The 17,686-nt window shown below is 49.8% G+C and overlaps 1 protein-coding gene across 7 annotated transcripts in view; it reads right to left on the reverse strand.

The window, feature by feature from the left end:
• The window catches only part of ALPK2 (alpha kinase 2), a 143,142-nt gene that overhangs the window by 37,163 nt on the left and 88,293 nt on the right, over positions 1-17,686 (reverse strand). For 3 of the 7 annotated variants that reach the window (XR_011563863.1, XM_070779115.1, XM_070779116.1), the window contains exons 5-9: positions 11,447-14,786; positions 5,193-5,340; positions 3,982-4,109; positions 3,850-3,885; positions 831-1,105 (exon numbers count right to left, since the gene is read on the reverse strand). Coding sequence is in view for 4 of the 7 variants with exons in the window: in XM_070779115.1 (XP_070635216.1) it covers positions 831-1,105; positions 3,850-3,885; positions 3,982-4,109; positions 5,193-5,340; positions 11,447-14,786 (3,927 nt within the window). In the remaining 3 variants the exon portion in view is untranslated. Of the gene's footprint in view, positions 1-830; positions 1,106-3,849; positions 3,886-3,981; positions 4,110-5,192; positions 5,341-11,446; positions 14,787-17,686 lie in introns of those variants that run through there. The other 4 variants (XR_011563864.1, XR_011563865.1, XM_070779117.1 and 1 more) reach the window with 4 other exon arrangements.

Here is a 17,686-nt window from a genome sequence, read left to right on the forward strand (position 1 = left end):
TGGCCTATTCATTTTATGGGTTAAAAAATTTAAGGGCCCCTGGTTTGTGAAAGAGCTATACCCAGCTCTCTTGAAAGCTCGGCCAGCCCTGGCATTGAGTGAAATTCATGGACAGGGCGGGGATGATGTGGGGGAGAAGCCTGTGTTCCCTCCCCCCTACCCCACTCCCTTCTTGCCTCAAGGGTACCGCCACCCAGCAACACAGGAAGGAGCTTAGACTTGGCTCCATCTTCCTCCATAGCTTATGGGCGGATACTGAACATGACTCAGGAAGGCAGGAACCAGGACAAACGCTGACCCTTTGGACTGTACCCCAGCCCCCTTCCTCTTCCCTAAAACCAATCAGAAGCCTCCAGAAATTACCCTTGACTTTGGTTGTCCTTTCCTGGAGAAGGAAATGGCAAACCCCACTCCAGTATTCTTGCCTGGAGAATTCCATGGACAGAGGAGGCTGGCGGGCTGCAGTCCATGGGGTCACTTTAGGTGTCCTTTGAGAATCCTGGCATCCCATATCATTCTGTGTCCAGGTAGATTCAAGGCCCCGGGGATCTGACGGGGCTTCCTAGGAAGCCTTCCTGGAAGTGATCCCAGCCCAGGTAGAAACTGGCGAGGCACCTCCGGACACAGGCAAGTCCCACCTGGCTGCACGAGGCCAAGAATTCGTGGAGACAAGACCAAGGTTTGATTTCTAGCATTTGGCCTTGGTCTAGTAACCATGGAGAAAGACACGCTTCTGGCGACGCTTACATCAAATTGAGTCGGACTTTCACCTCGGGTTACCTGGGTCCGGCTCCCACCTCGAGCGGCACCCTCAGGGCGGGCGGACCCACCTGCGCGGCGAGTCTGTAGTTCCTCTGGATGAGCTCCTCGTTGTTTCTGGCCCCGTAGGCGACGGCGTTGTGCACCTTGAGCACGCAGGCGTGGCCGGGCTTGAAGACCGGCGTCAGGCCGCGCAGCACCTTGCTGCGGAAGGCTCTCCGGTGGACGCCTTCCCCGAAGTGCAGCTCCTCCGTGGCGATCTGGCCATGCAGGCGGCCCCCGAAGTAGCTGTCACGGAGGAAGTCCTCTCGGAAGATGAGCTGGCTGAATTCAATCTCTTCATATACTAGAACACAAGACAGCTTCCGTTGCACGGAAGCACCCCCAGCCCTGCTCATTGGCTGAGGAGCATCCCCATACAGGCACAGCGAAGGGCAAGGCTGACCCACAGACGCAGGGAGCTGGAGCCCTGCTGGACTCCCAGCAGAGGCAGCGCTTGACGGGGAGGTGGGGGAGGTGGTCACTGAGGATATTGAGCAAGGCAAGGCCCCCAGGGGACTGGAGGACAGTGGGGCAAAGCTGGCGAGGCCAGAAAAAGGACTGTAGACAGGTCTAGAAAGTGTGAACAGGATCAGGCCAGGTGATTAAAGGCAAGTGGAAAAGATGAGCGAAATGTGGAAAAGGGAACAAGAATTGACAAGATCTGCTAGCTCAGCGCTTCCCAGTTGTCTTTTTTCATTATTGCCTCCTTGCAAGGATTCTTTTCAGCCTTCCCACCCCCCTAATTGCTCCACATAAGACGTGACTGCCACAGAGGTGCTGTGTATCTGGTTATGTACTATATATACATCTGTGCTTTGTGAACAAAAATAAGTTTTTTGCCTCCCCAAGACCCAATTTTGTCTGCTTGTGGGTGTTACTGCCTCTTAAGAATGCCTGTGGTAGATTAAAGAAGTAGGCAGGTACAACCCAAAACAAGAAAAGAGTTCCCTCTGAAGAGAAACTGAAACACAGTAGAATCATCTTGGATCTCTCTGTAAAAAGTTTTCTAGCAGCTGTATCATTCAGAGATGGCAATGGCACCCCACTCCAGTACTCTTGCCTGGAGAATCCCGTGGACGGAGGAGCCTGGAAGGGTGCAGTCCATGGGGTCACTAAGAGTTGGACATGACTGAACAACTTCATTTTCATGCATTGGAGGAGGAAATGGCAACCCACTCCAGTGTTCTTGCCTGGAGAATCCCAGGGACAGGGGAGCCTGGTGGGCTGCCATCTATGGGGTCGCACAGAGTCGGACATGACTGAAGCGACTTAGCAGCAGCAGCAGCGTACAAGGGTGGGGATGGGCAACTTCCCCTAAGAAAAAATACACGACAAGCACGAACTCCACCATCCTCAATAATCCTGTCCGTGACTTCCAGGAATGTCTACTTAGCCAGGAGAAACTATAAGAAAGATGCATCTTAGAACTTCTCTCTGAAGCCCTGTGTACCGTCATTAAGTCGTTCTAGCTCTGAGTCATTCCTTTTGGGCGCTCCCACCAGCTTGGTTTTATTAGATTTTTAGTTAGAGATCAACTTGTGAAATTATATGTGCCTCTTCTGGAGATTTAAATAAGGTGTCTAGGGGCGATTCCTCCAGGTGAAGTCACTTGACGCTTCTTTATCAGAAGGTACACAGGAAGCAGAGGAAGGTACGGCCTCCCCAGCCATAGAAATCAGACCCCTGGGTCACATGGAGAAGGTGACGTCTTCAGGGTCCAGGCTCCCACCCAATGGTGGCAGTCACAGCACTACGGTTGCAGAGACCAGTACCTCACCCCCACTAGGATCTCATTCCTGACTGGTAAAATCCTTGAGAAATGAGTCTCTGCAAACCTAAATTAACGAGGTTGGAGCAAGAATCTGCGATGGGGAATGCCCACTGGTGCTAAGCAGCTTACGAGACAGAACCCCTTCTTCTGATTTTTTCTGATAGGAGAAAAGGATATTCTTTTGCATATTTAGACTTCAGGGGGATGGAGACAGATGTAGGGAGAGGATTATAAACTTATACAAGCATATGACACACAGGTATGCAGTGTTTGAATGGTTTGTGAGGAGACTGCATTTAAGTCTGTTTTGGATAAGTCACAACATTTAATAGACCATTTAAGTCGAGATCCCAGCCCCTTGTCTTTAATTACTAGATGTTACTGCATCTTGATGTCTGTACTAGCTTGTTTTCAAAGATCTCAGGATTTTAGTTTGCTTAGGGGAAGAAAAAAATCAGCATACATAGTACAAACGGGCAGTGTAACCTTGGCCGCGGTGAGTGCCTGCATCACGGAGATTAGCAAACTGCAGATCAGGGCCTCCCCACCCCCCAGGCGGGTTGTGAGAAACTGGCCAGCAGATGACCTACTGCAGTGAGTACCTGTCCCCAAGAGGAGACGCAAGGCCGCATGGACTCGGCGAGCGGCCCCGGGCAGCCTGTGTGTCAGGGGCAGCCGTTAGCTCGCTGCTGCAGCAGCAGTGCATGGACTCGGCGGCGGCCCCAGGGCAGCTGTTAGCTCGCTGCTGCAGCAGCGGTGCATTAATGCCGTAAGAAAGCGCAGAAGTCCACCTTTCACTTCTACTAAGATGCAAATGAATGGACTTATTCTCCCACACATCTGACTCTCTGAGAATCTGCTCAGCGAGTGCAACTGCTAGTCCGATAGAAAAGAAAAAAAAAGGCAGAACCAAAATGCACTGTGAAAGTGCCAGAGGCTGAAAAATCCCATGGAGGTGGCTGGATGCACAGCCGGTGCTTCACAGAGAAAGTTAAACCCCAACCCACCCCCACCCCCACCACATGGTCCTAAGGACGGCACCGCTACAGTCTGATCTTAACTCCCCCTGGGCACTTGTAGCCTAACCCATTTGTCGTAGGCCCTGCGATTAGGTTGAAACAGCTTATGAGTTTCCCTGGTTTCCCAGGCAATTCCTGAGCCCTCTCCTGCTTCGTCAGGAATGCTGATGGACACTTGCTTCTGCCTTTGTCTCTAGAAGCTGTCTCATGGTTTAGGGTGCACCCACTTCCGCTGACACTGGGCTCAGATTCGCTTACCTTTAACATCTGGGTGACTTGAGAGCTGTTTGAGAACTGGAAGACAGAAGAGAAAGCCTTCAGCACCAATGAGCATCCCAGAGCTGACAGGGGCTAGTGGCTTTCACTGGAAATGGCAAAGCTGAGGTTTACCTTCGGCGGTGAGGTTAAACTCAGCAGTCACTCTCCCGTAACTGTTCTTGATGCAGCAGTAATAGAGGCCCTGGTCCTTCTGACTGGCTTGAAGGATGGCCAAGCTCACCATGGAGTTGTCTCCTGCTCTGCAGTGGGGGACACGGACATGGACAAGCATCATTGCTCTGAAGTTGCACTTCTAGGCAAAGCAGCTTTAGTTCAATCATAGCCCAGTCGGATTTTTTCTGGAGTGATGTTATAGAGACAAAACTCGAGTTCGAGTCTTCCATAGCTGCGTCTGGAGCAGTTTACAAAGACGTGTTCCAAGCAGACACTTAATCATACAGAAAACTGATTTGCCTCACTTTTTATGGAAAAGGAAATGGCAACCCACTCCAGTATTCTTGCCTGGAGAATTCCATGGACAGAGGAGCCTGGCAGGCTACAGTCCATGGGGTTGCAAAGAGTTGGACACAACTGAGCTTTCACTTTCAGCTGACTTGTGACAAGACTAGGGGCTTAAGAACACTTGGGGAGCTGAACTGGGATCTCTTTTGGCAGAAGCTTGTGAGGATTAAGTTAGACTGGCTTCCATCGAACCAGGGGATCTGTTTCCAGAAGGAGCCACACCTCCTCAGGGGCGACAGACGAAGCCTGATTCACCAGCTCACTTGAGCGAGCGTTTACTGCTAGAGAGGGGCTAATTTAGGGCGGGTCACTCTACCCGGGGGATTCTCGGCAACGATGCGCTCGCTCATCTCCCCCCTCATCTCCTCTAGTAAACCTGGGGCCCCAGATAGAAACTGGTATCCCCATCCTAGAGATGGCGGCTCTCCACCCTTGGGAGATGCCACTTTTCCATAACCTCAGATTGGTTTTTTCTTTTGATTTACCTTCTTAGCTTCGTCTGAGCTTTTTGTCAGGTTAATGGGAATTTATGAGGACAGCGAGTTGCACTGGGAGGCAGGAGAGCTCTTTAATCTTGGGACCACGGAACCTCAGAAGATGATTGACAGGCGTCCCCGCTTTTGGAGGATGAAAGGGGCTCGTGGCTGCAGCAGGTGAGCGCCTTCTGCTCTCCTCCCTGTCCAGGTACCTCTCACTCCTCTTGGACACTGTGGGTGTGGGGTTTCTGCTTCGACCTTCCTTTATTTCCTGTGATTTACTCCTTTCCTTTAGAACCACATTGTGAAATAAACTGTGAAAAGTAGCCAGGGCGGATAACGCACCTTCTCTGCACTTGGGCTATCGATGTTGAATCTTTTGTCCACGAGATGGTAGAATCTTCATGAATCTCTGCAAACTGGCAGCTCAACTTTACATTTCCAGAGTGGTCAGGGGACATCTCAGCTTGGATCTTTTTCAGTAATACTGGAGCTGGAAAGGAGAAAACTTGTAGGTCGGTGTTCTTATGAGAAGTGCAGAAGAGCTTTTAGACTTTCCTGTTTTATCAAATTCTCTCAAAGCCAAGAGACAGATCATTATTATCCTCCATTAATTGATGAGGAAACCTAGTGTCTGGAGGGAGATGTCGCTTTCCTAAACAGATAGGAAATGAACAAGTCAGTCTAATGGAAAACTCCCTTTTCAGCCCTCCCAATCCCGTGGAGAGAAGAGCCTGATGGGTTACAGTCCATGGGGTCGCAAAGAGTCAGACAGGACTTAGTGACTAACACACACACACCTTGGCATGCTCGGCAGACACAGAGAATTTGCTTTGAGTGTGTTAAGGAGCAATAAGCACGCTTTTCAATTATGAAAAGGTCTTGATGTAGTTAATCCCACCTGTCAGGCAATGTGGAATGGCTGCCTATTAAACACCGCCCTCTGAAATACATCTACTTTAATGTGAAACAGAAAGTGACTCTCCCATGATCATTAGGATTTTGTTTCCTAATTTTGATGTGTGCCACCTTTTAAACAGTGTTGCTTCTAGTTTGGGAGAAATCATGTAAATCCTAGAAATAATGATTAAGGCAGAAATTAAGACTCCATTTTGAAAATTTCTTCTCTGCTCTTAGAAATCATAGAAGATGAAGCAATTGTAGAGTCTATTTACCACTAAACAAATGCTAAAAGACCCTTGGCTTTATTTGAAGATTCCTCAACCTCTTAATTTGTCAACTTTCTGGTTTTGTAAATTTATTAAAGACAGCTAGTATGATTTGGATATGAACTCTTAAAAAAAAGTCCCACTTTTCGCTACCTAAAATTCCTTGAGCTCTGCAACGCACAAGGTGAAAAAGAACTTGAGATTGAAAAAAAAAGCATGGAAAGGACGGCTGTCGACACCTAGTGTACAGAACCTGACCAGACAAAGATGCTGCGAGGTGACAGCCAGGTGAACGTCGAGCTGCGGACTGGGGAGCAGAATGAAACCTGGACCAGCCACGCAGCATGGCCCAACGCCAGGCGCAAAAGGCATCTTAGCAAAAGTTATTTGCTGGGGTCTTCCCTGAGGGTCCAGTGGTTAGGAATCAAGCCTACCAATGCAGGAGACACGGGTCTGATCCCTGGTCTGGGAGGACCCCACGTGCTGAAGGGGCAACTGGGCCCTTGAGCCACAGTTAGTGTGTCATGTACCACAATGAAAAGATCCCCGTGCGACACACGCAGGCTTCCCCATGGTGCCCCTAAGACCCAGCACAGCCAGATAAGTATTTGAAAAAACCCCAGTAAGTTATTTGTTGAATATTCATCCATCTTGCTCTTTGATCACAGTTGTCTTTGCTGAAGATATCCTAATGGATTTCAGTGATGTCCGCTATCAATTAGCAGAACTGTCTGCCTGAATCAAATAGCAGCAATACAGAAACAAGTGCCCGGGGTTAGGTGACATTCAGGGCTCTTTGAACGTCACCTTTTAAAATCATGGATGATCGGGTATGTCTAAAGGTAGATTATCTAATTCATTTAAGACAGACTTGATATTCTATTTTTTGCTAAAACTGTTTTTAGTAGTGAACTTATAATCCTTAATGTATTTTTTATAAGTTATAACAGGAGTAGGAATGTTAATGGGCTTTCCTGATAGCTCAGCAGTAAAGAATCCGCCTGCCAAAGCAGGAGACACAGGTTTAATCCCTGGATGGGGAAGATCCCCTGGAGAAGGAAATGACAACCCACTCCAGTATTCTTGCCTGGGAAATCCCAAGGACAGAGGATCCTGGTGGGTTACAGACCATGGGATCACAGAATCAGACACACGACTTAGCCACGACAATGTATATTAAATATCCATCCCTCTCAGGAAATCGTGATCTTGAAAAAAACCAAATCAGGGAGGAGAGCTTGGCACACCGGGTGAGTGTGTAATTACTCAGGGTAGCCACTGGGCGGCAGCATAGACCAGAGGAGGATGGCTAACACCCAGTGGTCAGAACAACACGGCAGGTACTGAGGTTACCGGACAGGTGGGGGGTGGTCTATCACATGCCAAGTTCCACAATTACACGGCTGCGGTTGTGTTATATAATCCACAGCCAAAAGCCATCAACACTGAGGCTGTTTGCTCTGTTGCCTCAGATTCCACTGCTGTGAAATCGTCAGTGTGCCTCCCCTCTCTTGGCAACAGACTTGGCTTGGCTATATAATGTGTTTTTAAAAGCTTATTTTTCTTCCCAGAAGTAATATGGGATGCTCAGGTAAAGAGTTCTTCAATTAGAGAGTATCTCCGGGCACTAACGATATTACGGGAGAAAGATGAGATATACCGAGTCCTACAGATGACAAAACCCATCTCGCTTCATCTGGCCCGAGCTGGCCACCATGTAGGTGCCCTGACCCCCGCTGTCAAGATCTTGGTCCAGGGTCTTGACCACGCCCATCGCCCACCTGGGACACATTTCCTCCAGGACCCTTCACGGAGGATTTCCTGACACCTAAGTGTTCCTAAGTCTGCCAGCCCTGCCCACAGCCGGCTGTGGGTTCTGAAGACCGAAACCAGGGTGGGGGGTTCAGGGCAAGGCATAACATGGCCAGCTGAGCTGAATGAGGGCCATGGGGCTTTGGGAGAGGGCCCCCTTTTGTGTGGGAGGGATGGGGAAAAAAAAAAAACAGATGAAGGAGCTGAACCGAGGCCCAGGAGTGAAGCTGGGTTTATCTTGTGTGTATATTCTGGCCAAGTGTTGAAGGCAAAGGATTGAGAAGTCCCCTGGTGACTAAAGCTTTGGCTGCACTAAGCTTTGAGTATCAAGGTTTCCTCGGTTTGTCCTCTTTCAGTCATCCAAGTCATCCCTCACACTCAACACCGCCTCTTCGCCCCAAGGCTGTGCTTCCCGGGGCTGCAGCCCTTCGCCCTGGGGAGGCCGAGCAGCTCGAGATCAAACCCTCCGACAGCAACCCTCCGACAGCACCTGGTCAGTCCTCTGTCCCGCGGAGACACACAATTCCAAACAAGTCGGCCACCCCCGCCGCCTCTGGGCTGAAACTACTTGATTCTTTAAAGCACAGTTCTACTCCTTGAATGTTTTGAAACCTATCACTAGAATGCGGTTGGATGCCTCTTGGGGAAGTTGTTTCATGTGTGATCCTTCTCTGCAGCCGAGGCTGCGGGCCCCTCTGACGCAGACGGGGAGTGAGGTCTCTGCTAAGAGGAGCCTCGCAGCGCTGTGCCCCAGTCCAGGGCCAGCGTGTTACCTGGCCACCATCTCTTCTGACTTTTACCAGGTTTTGTGCGAAAGAGCTCGGAAAGCGGTGGCTGGGATCTTGGGTTATGGGATGGAGTCTGGCGTTGATGCGATTCCCCCAAGCAAAGCAGAGCTGGCTGCAGTTACCAGGACTCTGAGCCCCCAGGGGTCTGAAACCTGGAACAGAGACCCTGGGGACTTCAGACTCAAAGGGCAGGGTGAGATGGAAAGAAGTTTTATACTTAAATTTGAAAGAAAACCCACGCCACTTTTAATGCAAAAAATGGTAACACGGAGACTCCCAGATTGTACCTAAATGTTTTTCTGTAAATCCTGTTTAGCACGTGGTCTAATTATACCAGTTAGCTACACTGGTTGATGTTTTGAATTTTTAATCTTTTATTTGAAGTAACATCGTAACAGGCAGAAAGTACACAGCCACTCACTATGCACTAAAGATGTCTTCTCACAGGGCCGTGACAGATTCCACCCAAGCTACCTGTCCCGGAGCGCAGAGCCTCCCGGCCACGGACACCCCAGCCGTCTTCTCCACCTTTTGGCCTGCCCCGCCTTTGGAAGCGAGCACAGTGAAGAGCCGCAAGTGCAAGATACAGAATGTACGCTGCCCCAGAGCCTTTCCGTCTCCTAAAATTGGCATCTTCAATCTCCTTTCCATACAAAACTTATTCCTCCCTCTCACCAAAACTCCAGCGTTTGGCTTCTCTGGTGGCTCAGTGGTAAAGATTATCCGCCTGCCAATGCAGGAGACACGGGTTCAATCCCTGGTCCAGGAAGATGCCACAGAGCAGCTAAGCCCGTGGGCCACAGCTACTGATGGCTGCACTCCTCAGCAAGAGAAGCCGCTGCACCGAGAAGCCTGAGAGCCCAACTAGAGAAGAGTTCTCGCAACAGAGACCTCGCACAGCCAAAAATAGATGAAAAAACTAAAACGCGTGTTGTCGCCTGTAACTGGGCTCAGATGTAACTGTTCTATTAAAGTCAGAGACATGGACTTGGACAACCAGCGTCCCTCTCCTCCTCTAAACCTAACGCCAGCCTTCTGCCGTTCAATGGCTCCTGATGCTGACGGGCCACACGAGGGCTGAACACCTCTCTCACTGTGTCTGCAGCACCTTCTTCCGTGGGAGTAAGTCAGTCTAGCAAACACCTCCCCTCCCATCTCAGCAATCTTCAGCTCCCATTCAGACCTCCTTCTAGATACACTGTGCTCTGAGCAAACTTGGTTTCCCAAACTTTGGAGTCTGGTTTTCCCCCTAGAAAGCGTTTTTAAACTTTCCCGCACCACGGAATTCCCATTCACCTCTTTGAGGGCCTCCAGTGTTAAAAGCACCAACGAGCTCCTTGGTGGCTCAGTGGTAAAGAAAGCTCCTGCCAACGCAGGAGACGCAAGAGATTTGGGTTCTATCCTTGGGTCAGCAAGATCCTCTCGTGTAGGAAATGGCAACCCACTCCATTATTCTTGCCTGGAGATTCCTATGGACAGAGGAGCCTGGCGGGCTGCAGTCCACGGGGTTGCAAAAGAGACAGACCCAACTTATTGACTAAACCACCACCAAAACCATGACGTACCCAAAGGAACACGCCCATGTTGGTAAGAGTGGGACTGAAAGTTCAGTCCTCTTATATGACATGATAAAGCCTCTTAGTACAAATCATTTGTTAACAACAAAGGAACAAGGCATTACAAAATTCACTGCCTCAAAGACATCCAAAGGCTATGTTAGAGACGGCATGAGCTTAATGTCAGTTACTAAAGTCCCCAAATTTCACGGCACTCCAACAGAAAACAACCACCTCAGGATCCCTGATGGCTGATACTGTGGTCCTTTCCTGGCCTCAGCACTGAGCCCTGACACAACTGCACACTTAGAAAAAGTTCGTTCTGGACCTTTTTAACAGAACAACTAGCTCCTCCTCCAGTCTTCCTGTTTTAGTAAACAGCAACCCCGCAACTCAACAGTAGCTCAGGCTAACACCACGGAGTCATCTTTGCCTTCTCTTTCTCTCACAGCCTCCATCCAATCTGTTAGCGGATCCTGTGGTTCCTACCTACAAAACATCTACAGAATGTCATCACTAGTCACTGCTATGCATTGCTACCATCTTGATCCAAGTCATCTCTCACCTGGGCTACTGCAGTCTAATGCTTATTTCTTTACTGTTTTTTGAAGGATAATTAAACAGGAAGCATCTTCACCGCGTGCTCCCTCAGTTAAGCCTACCTACAGGCAGCCTGGATCAGGGGGACTCCCAGTAGATCCCCTGGGAGCTCAGTAGAAATCCACTTTCTCCTGAACCAGAAACTCTAGGTCGGGCCCAGCTATCTGTCTTAATGGGCTTCCCAGGTAGCTCAGCTGGTAAAGAATCCACCTGCAATGCAGGAGACCTCCTGCATCGGGAAGTTTCCCTGGAGAAGGGATAGGCTACCCACTCCAGTATTCATGGGCTTCCCTGGTGGCTCAGATGGTAAAGAATCTGCCTTCAATGTGCGAGATCTGGGTTTAATCCTTGGGTTGGAAAGATCTCCTGGAGGAGGGCATGGCAACCCACTCCAGTATTTTCTTGCCTGGAGAATCCCCATGGTCAGAGGAGCCTGGAGAGCTACAGTCCATGGGGTCCCAAAGAGTTGAACATCTCTCTAGACGAGCCCCCTAGGGGAGCCCAAGGTCACTCACGTTTGAGACCCACCAGCCTACACGTCAGACCACTTGGTCCCAGCATCCAGTGCCTGCCCAGCGGACATGCACCCTAACTACAAGGGCGCAGGAGGACACGCAAGCTTGCCATCAAGGTCCACAAACACAAACTACGATAGGAAGCAACACAGCCCTCACCTCTCCCTTCGCTTTGGCAAGGTGGCCTCTGGGGCTCTCCTTTCTCATCTGTGCGTGAGACCGACGTTTCAGGCTTAGGACTCTCAAAGACCGAGTGCCTTCTCACCTTCTCCTTCTCTTCCAATCTCAGCCTCAGGGCGGCCACCCTGGACAGAATTTTCTTCTTTACCCCCTCAGCTAAGTGTCCACTTCCCGGGGTTTTTTGCTTCTCCTTGACCTCCGGTGACTTCATCGCTGCTGGCGGGGGTGGATGGCTGGCTTGGGCCGCCACGGGGCCAACCTTCTCCTCCTCCCCCGACTTTTTCCCATGGCCCAGGGTGGAGCCCTGCTGGTAGGGATCCAGCAGCATGTTAGGAGCTTTCGCTGACGCATGTACTCCGGAAACAGATGCCAGGGGCCCCGCCGGGGAGCCAGATGTGCCTGTGGGTTTGGTTTCCCCAGCGGGGGTCTCCTCTATCTCACGTTCCTCAATTCTGTGGCTTCTTGAAAAGTCTGCGATGCCTCTTCTTTCAGGAGAGGATGTAAAAGGCCCCCGGGTGAGACCCCTGGAAGAGGGCGCTTGCTTCCACTCACTCTTCATAGCTCGCCTTTCCTCTGAGTCAGAAAAGGCATGCTCGTGGTTTCTGGGCTCCACGGAGTCCTCCTCACAAAGGTCATCACTCCGAGCTGTGAAGCTGTGAGTAGTGACTCCTACAGATGGGGGGTTCACCCTGGCAAGACCGCCAGAGAGAGCGAGGGCGGGGGACACTAATGCTGCTCCGTTGCTTGTACTGCGTCCAGGCCCCCCTGAGCGCCTCTCCCCGTCTTCCTGTACTTGGCTTCTGATGCGTGCCCCTGGCATCGCCTCCCCACCCTGCACAGCGCCTGGGACTGGCAAAATGGCAGAACGCATGTCCCCCTCTGCTCTCTCGCGGCGACTTTGTCCTGCCTCCCATCCCACACAGTCCCCTTGGTTTTGGTTGGTGCCGTTTTCACTTGGAGGGGTTTCCCCACTTTGCTGGGCGCACGGAACTTGCAAGATGGCAGGTTGGACTTCCAGCCTCTGGTCCAAGTGTCCACCCTTTGGTTTATTCTCCACTGCGATGGCCCCCAGTGTGGACTCAGAAGGCTCTGGTGTTTCCACCCTGGCCCAGCCCACACTCATTTCATCAGTGGGGTCCACAGAGGACTCCAAGATGTTAGGGCAGGACAGGAGCTGCTTAAAGAAGGCGGGGCGATCCCTCTTGAGTCGGTTTTCATCTCGATTTTGGCTCACACGGTTAGCATTTTCCTTCCTTCCAGTTCTGAAAGCCTCTGGGAGCAAGCCTGTGACACAGACTTTCTTTCCCTCTACAGGGTCCACAGATGACTCCAGGAATCTGCGTTGGCTCAAATACTGGGAGGAAAGACAACTCCAACTTGCACAGCCAGCTCGTTCTTCCCTTTTATGGATTTTTCGGTTATTAGCAATTGCTGAGCTATACTCTACCTGAGGACTGCAGGCTGATGCTGTCTTAGAGGGGCCCGGTTTAGGCACGGCAGCACCCGCCTTTAGAACATCAGGAATTGCCCGGATCCTGTCAGGAATGAGACCAGCGGCCATCCCCTTGAACCCAGAATCTGTCAGCTGTCCCAGTGGCCAGGTTTCTGAAACAGAAGCCTCTAGAGTTATGATCTTCAGCTTTTTACCCGCTTCCCAACATCCCGGACTTCTCTCTTTAGACTTGTCCAGAAGGACATTAGAGAGAAGGGGAGCTTGGCTCAGAGGCTGACTGTCATCTTTCATTGGAGATTCAGCCACCACAGACACACGAGTGCCCGAGCTCTGCCCTCTCCTCTCTGTGGAGCTGGCTGACGAGCAGTCCAAGGGCACCAAGTTTGTTTCCACTTGTCCGACAGATGTCGTGGGCAAAGTTTCTTGGAAATTATCATCAGAAGAACCCTGCTGGACCCTCTCTGCCGTTTCACTTCCTTTTTCTTGGAAATTCTCTTCAAGGGTCCTCGTGTCTGCTGTGTGCCTGGCCTGGCTCTTCTTTCTAGACAGGTTATTAATCTGAAGAGGGGAACTGCCACCAAAACCCTCTCCCTCTGGGAGTTGAGGAACTCGGACATGGATCCCGGGTCCACTGGGAGCCATGGGTCCTAGCTCTCTTGAAGATTCGATTGTGGAACCATTAAAAACATGAGCCAACTGTACACTGGAAGGAAGTCGAGAAGCACTTCCATCTGGTGCCCGAGGTGAACTCTCCTCAGGGCCACCTGCGTGGCTGTCCCCAGCAACTGAAACAGCGAGGTATTTGGATGGGTGGCCTTTCGGGGCGACGGAAAGAGTGGATGTGTTGCTATTCGCCCCAGTCACCTCAGAACACTCAACGTCAGCAATTAGTGTTGTGGGCTTCTCCCGAGGAAACTTCGTTACTGGACTATGACCTGCCGGTATGTCTGCCGAGTCCGGGGCACCGGGGCTGGAGTTCTTGTCACTGCCCTCTATGGCCCAAACGGAAGAGCTGCTCTCTGGAGATGGAGGCCATCTTTCCTCAAGGTCCCCTGAGTGGCTGGGGCTCAGCCTCTCCTGGCCAGCCTTTACTATGGAGGCCGACGTGGAGGCAGAACCCTCTATGTTGGCTAGATCCTCCCCGGTGGCACCTTTACTGGCTTTTTGTGAGATGTTCCAGGTGAAAGTGCTGATGAAAAGAGGGGAGTCGGGAGAGGTTCTCTCGCCACTGCTCCCGCACGTAGTCTGGGGAGGCTCAGGACCTTGTGTCTGAGAGAGAACATCCAGAGTCTTGTCATCGGGAGGACATAAATCAGGTGGTTTGCTTTGACCTGCCAGCTCTAAGTCCAGGGAGCACATTTCTTGAGGCAAATGTTTACCAACTGGGGCTCCAACCGGAGAGCCCACAGTATCACATGCTTCCTGGTCACCTGCTTCAAGACTCTCCGGGCCACACGCGGCTACTCCATCCCCTGGCCCAGCAGCGCACATGGTTTCCAGGGCGGGGACAGTATATGCAAACTCAGGGGACGCAGAGGCAGCCCGGGGCTGGGGGGGAGGCCCCAACAGCTCACAGGGGGACGTGGCTTCACTGCTGGCTTCTGGGATGCTCAGCGCACGCCCCAGGTCTCTTCCAGAACGTCTGAGCGTGTTGTCACCTTGGTTTTCTTCATGCCGTGCCCCTTGGGTACAACCGTCTACCTCCGGGTGTTTGGCCAATGATGCACTTTCTTTGTTGATCCCTCCTAAGCTGGGGAGGGACTCTGTTGTGGTCCCAGGAAAAGTAGGCTCCTCCCCAGTAGGCTCCGAGAAAGCCGGCATGTGGCTGAGAGAGATTCGCTCCCTGACTGTTTCCTGAATTTGTACCTAGAAGATGAAAAATGGTATTAATAGAACTGTTCCTGGGAGACCCACAATAGGCCTAACTGCAATCCCAAGAGTGTTAATCCTCGATGACTCTAGTTAACAATGAGAGTAGAAGGAATAATTGAGATCTAAACAATAATTCCCGAACTCTCTAGTCGTGAGATGTCTTGAAGAAATGCAACTATCTCTATGTTGCAAGAGATCCTCAAATTTCCCATTATAAGTAAAAGGCCACCTGACAACCGATTTTTTTTCCTTCTCAGGAAAAAATATGGAATTTATGTTAAATTATTTGCTAAACTTTTGATTAAGTCACAAGAGTTCATGTGAATCTTTCCAGAAACTTCACATGATCATAAGTAAAACATGCAGTGCCTGTAAAGTAGCAAAAAGGAATTTTTAGATTTTTTTAATTGAAGGATAATTACTTTATTGTGTTAGTTTCTACATCAACATGAACCAGCTATAGGTCTACACATGCCCCCTGCCACAAAGAGCAATCTTTGTCCCCTGAGGCCAGCTTGCTGGTTGATTACTGAGAAGGCGTGCCCTTGAACCCACCTCTAATGAGGCAGTGGCGTTATGACTGGTCTTCGGCACTGCCCATCATTCCTGCCCCAGGTAGGTTAAAAAGTCTTAAAATACTGCTTGCTGCCAGCAGTGATTCATCTTTCCTTACATTAAGGCTACCTTAAGTTAAATTTTCATTTACCTCAGATTTTATTGGTGTAGAAGTGCTAACTGAACGAGAAATTCTGTATAGCTTCCCATGCTGTGAACTCCATGGATGCTAGAGCCATTCGTCGAGTCAACAAGCATTTAACAAACACCTCCAGTGTTGGTAAAGAATCTGCCTGCAGTGCAGGAGGCCCTGGTTCAACTCCTAGGTCAGGAAGATCCCCTGGAGAAGGGAAAAGCTACCCACTCCAGTATTCTGGCCTGGAGAATTCCGTGGACTGTATAGTCCATGGGGTCGCAAAGCGTTGGACTGAGCAACTTTCACCCCAGTGTGTTAGAAAGAACCCCAGGTGATGGGGACACGTGGCAGGCAAAGCATCCACGGCAGGGAGCGCCCACTCTGTGCTGAGACACAGGTTGTCCCCAGCAGGGGCTCCGTAAACACGTGAAGGAATCAGTATTGAACACCACACACCAGCTGAGTCAGATCTGCCCAACTTCACCCCGCTACACCTCTAAGTTTGAAAGACTTTGGGCTTTGTCTGCTTCTGTTCTGGGGACAACTGTTTTAAGAGACTAACCACAGGCAGGCCCACTGCTGGCTCACATCCTGGTGTTTCTAAAAAGAAGCAGTCTGTATATTTTCCATTGTGATAAATGGAAGTGGGAAAATAAATTATTTCCAGTAAGCAAGCAAGGTTTCCTTTGAGGTGTCCAGGAGTTTGTGTTCATGGTTTTCTCTCTATAATACCTATAATATGTAGAGAATGTTCTTTTCACTTACTAATTTGGTTCAGTTTCTGTGAGCTACAGCGCAAACCTTCTGAACGATTATGCATAGAAAGTGTGGGCAGCTTCCCAGTCATGATTTGAGATGTGTAGTGAGATTATCTGATTAAAAACACCAAGACCCTCTTCTGAGCCTTCCTCCCCTGCCAGAGTTTCCACCACCTATGTCAGTCCTTTATTTTAAGATCTTGCCATCATCACAACATCAGTGCCAGCCAGTTATAGTGTAGAATTCCCTGCCAGGCACAGGACAGTTTTTTCCACAGGGCTCCAGTTTAAAAAGCCACTGTTCCCCGGGATGTTACCATACTTTCCTAGTCATTAGAGTTATAGGTGATAGCTAAGAGGCTAATGCCTGGGAAAGATGAACACAGGACAAGCAAGCTTTGACTAGGGTAGTTTGGTCACTGGCATGTTACAGCCATGGTGTGTCATGCCTTGATTTATGAAAGTCATTTTCCTACTTACTACCATACACTCGTGTTCCTCCTTCTACCTTTTAAAATACAATCCTACTTTAAGATAGCCTAGTGAAGCCCCATATGTAAAGAAACATGGCAAATCCTTGACCATGTAAAATTCATCCACTTGAATATTTACTGAGCACTATAGACTATGTCAAAGCCTTTGACTATGTGGATCACAATAAACTGTGGGAAATTCTGAAAGAGATGGGAATACCAGACCACCTGACCTGCCTCTTGAGAAATTTGTATGCAGGTCAAGAAGCAACAGTTAGAACTGGACATGGAACAACAGACTGGTTCCAAATAGGAAAAGGAGTACGTCAAGGCTGTATATTGTCACCCTGCTTATTTAACTTATATGCAGAGTACATCATGAGAAACGCTGGACTGGAAGAAACACAAGCTGGAATCAAGATTGCCGGGAGAAATATCAATCACCTCAGATATGCAGATGACACCACCCTTATGGCAGAAAGTGAAGAGGAACTAAAAAGCCTCTTGATGAAAGTGAAAGAGGAGAGTGAAAAAGTTGGCGTAAAGCTCAACATTCAGAAAATGAAGATCATGGCATCCAGTCCCATCACTTCATGGGAAATAGATGGGGAAACAGTGGAAACAGTGTCAGACTTTATTTTTCTGGGCTCCAAAATCACTGCAGATGGTGACTGCAGCCATGAAATTAAAAAACGCTTACTCCTTGGAAGGAAAGTTATGACCAACCTAGATAGCATATTCAAAAGCAGAGACATTACTTTGCCAACAAAGGTCCGTCTAGTCAAGACTATGGTTTTTCCTGTGGTCATGTATGGATGTGAGAGTTGGACTGTGAAGAAGGCTGAGCACCGAAGAATTGATGCTTTTGAACTGTGGTATTGGAGAAGACTCTTGAGAGTCCCTTGGACTGCAAGGAGATCCAACCAGTCCATTCTGAAGGAGATCAGCCCTGGGATTTCTTTGGAAGGAATG

Source organism: Bos indicus, chromosome 24, assembly GCF_029378745.1.
Source record: "Bos indicus isolate NIAB-ARS_2022 breed Sahiwal x Tharparkar chromosome 24, NIAB-ARS_B.indTharparkar_mat_pri_1.0, whole genome shotgun sequence".
Classification (NCBI taxonomy): domain Eukaryota; kingdom Metazoa; phylum Chordata; class Mammalia; order Artiodactyla; family Bovidae; genus Bos; species Bos indicus.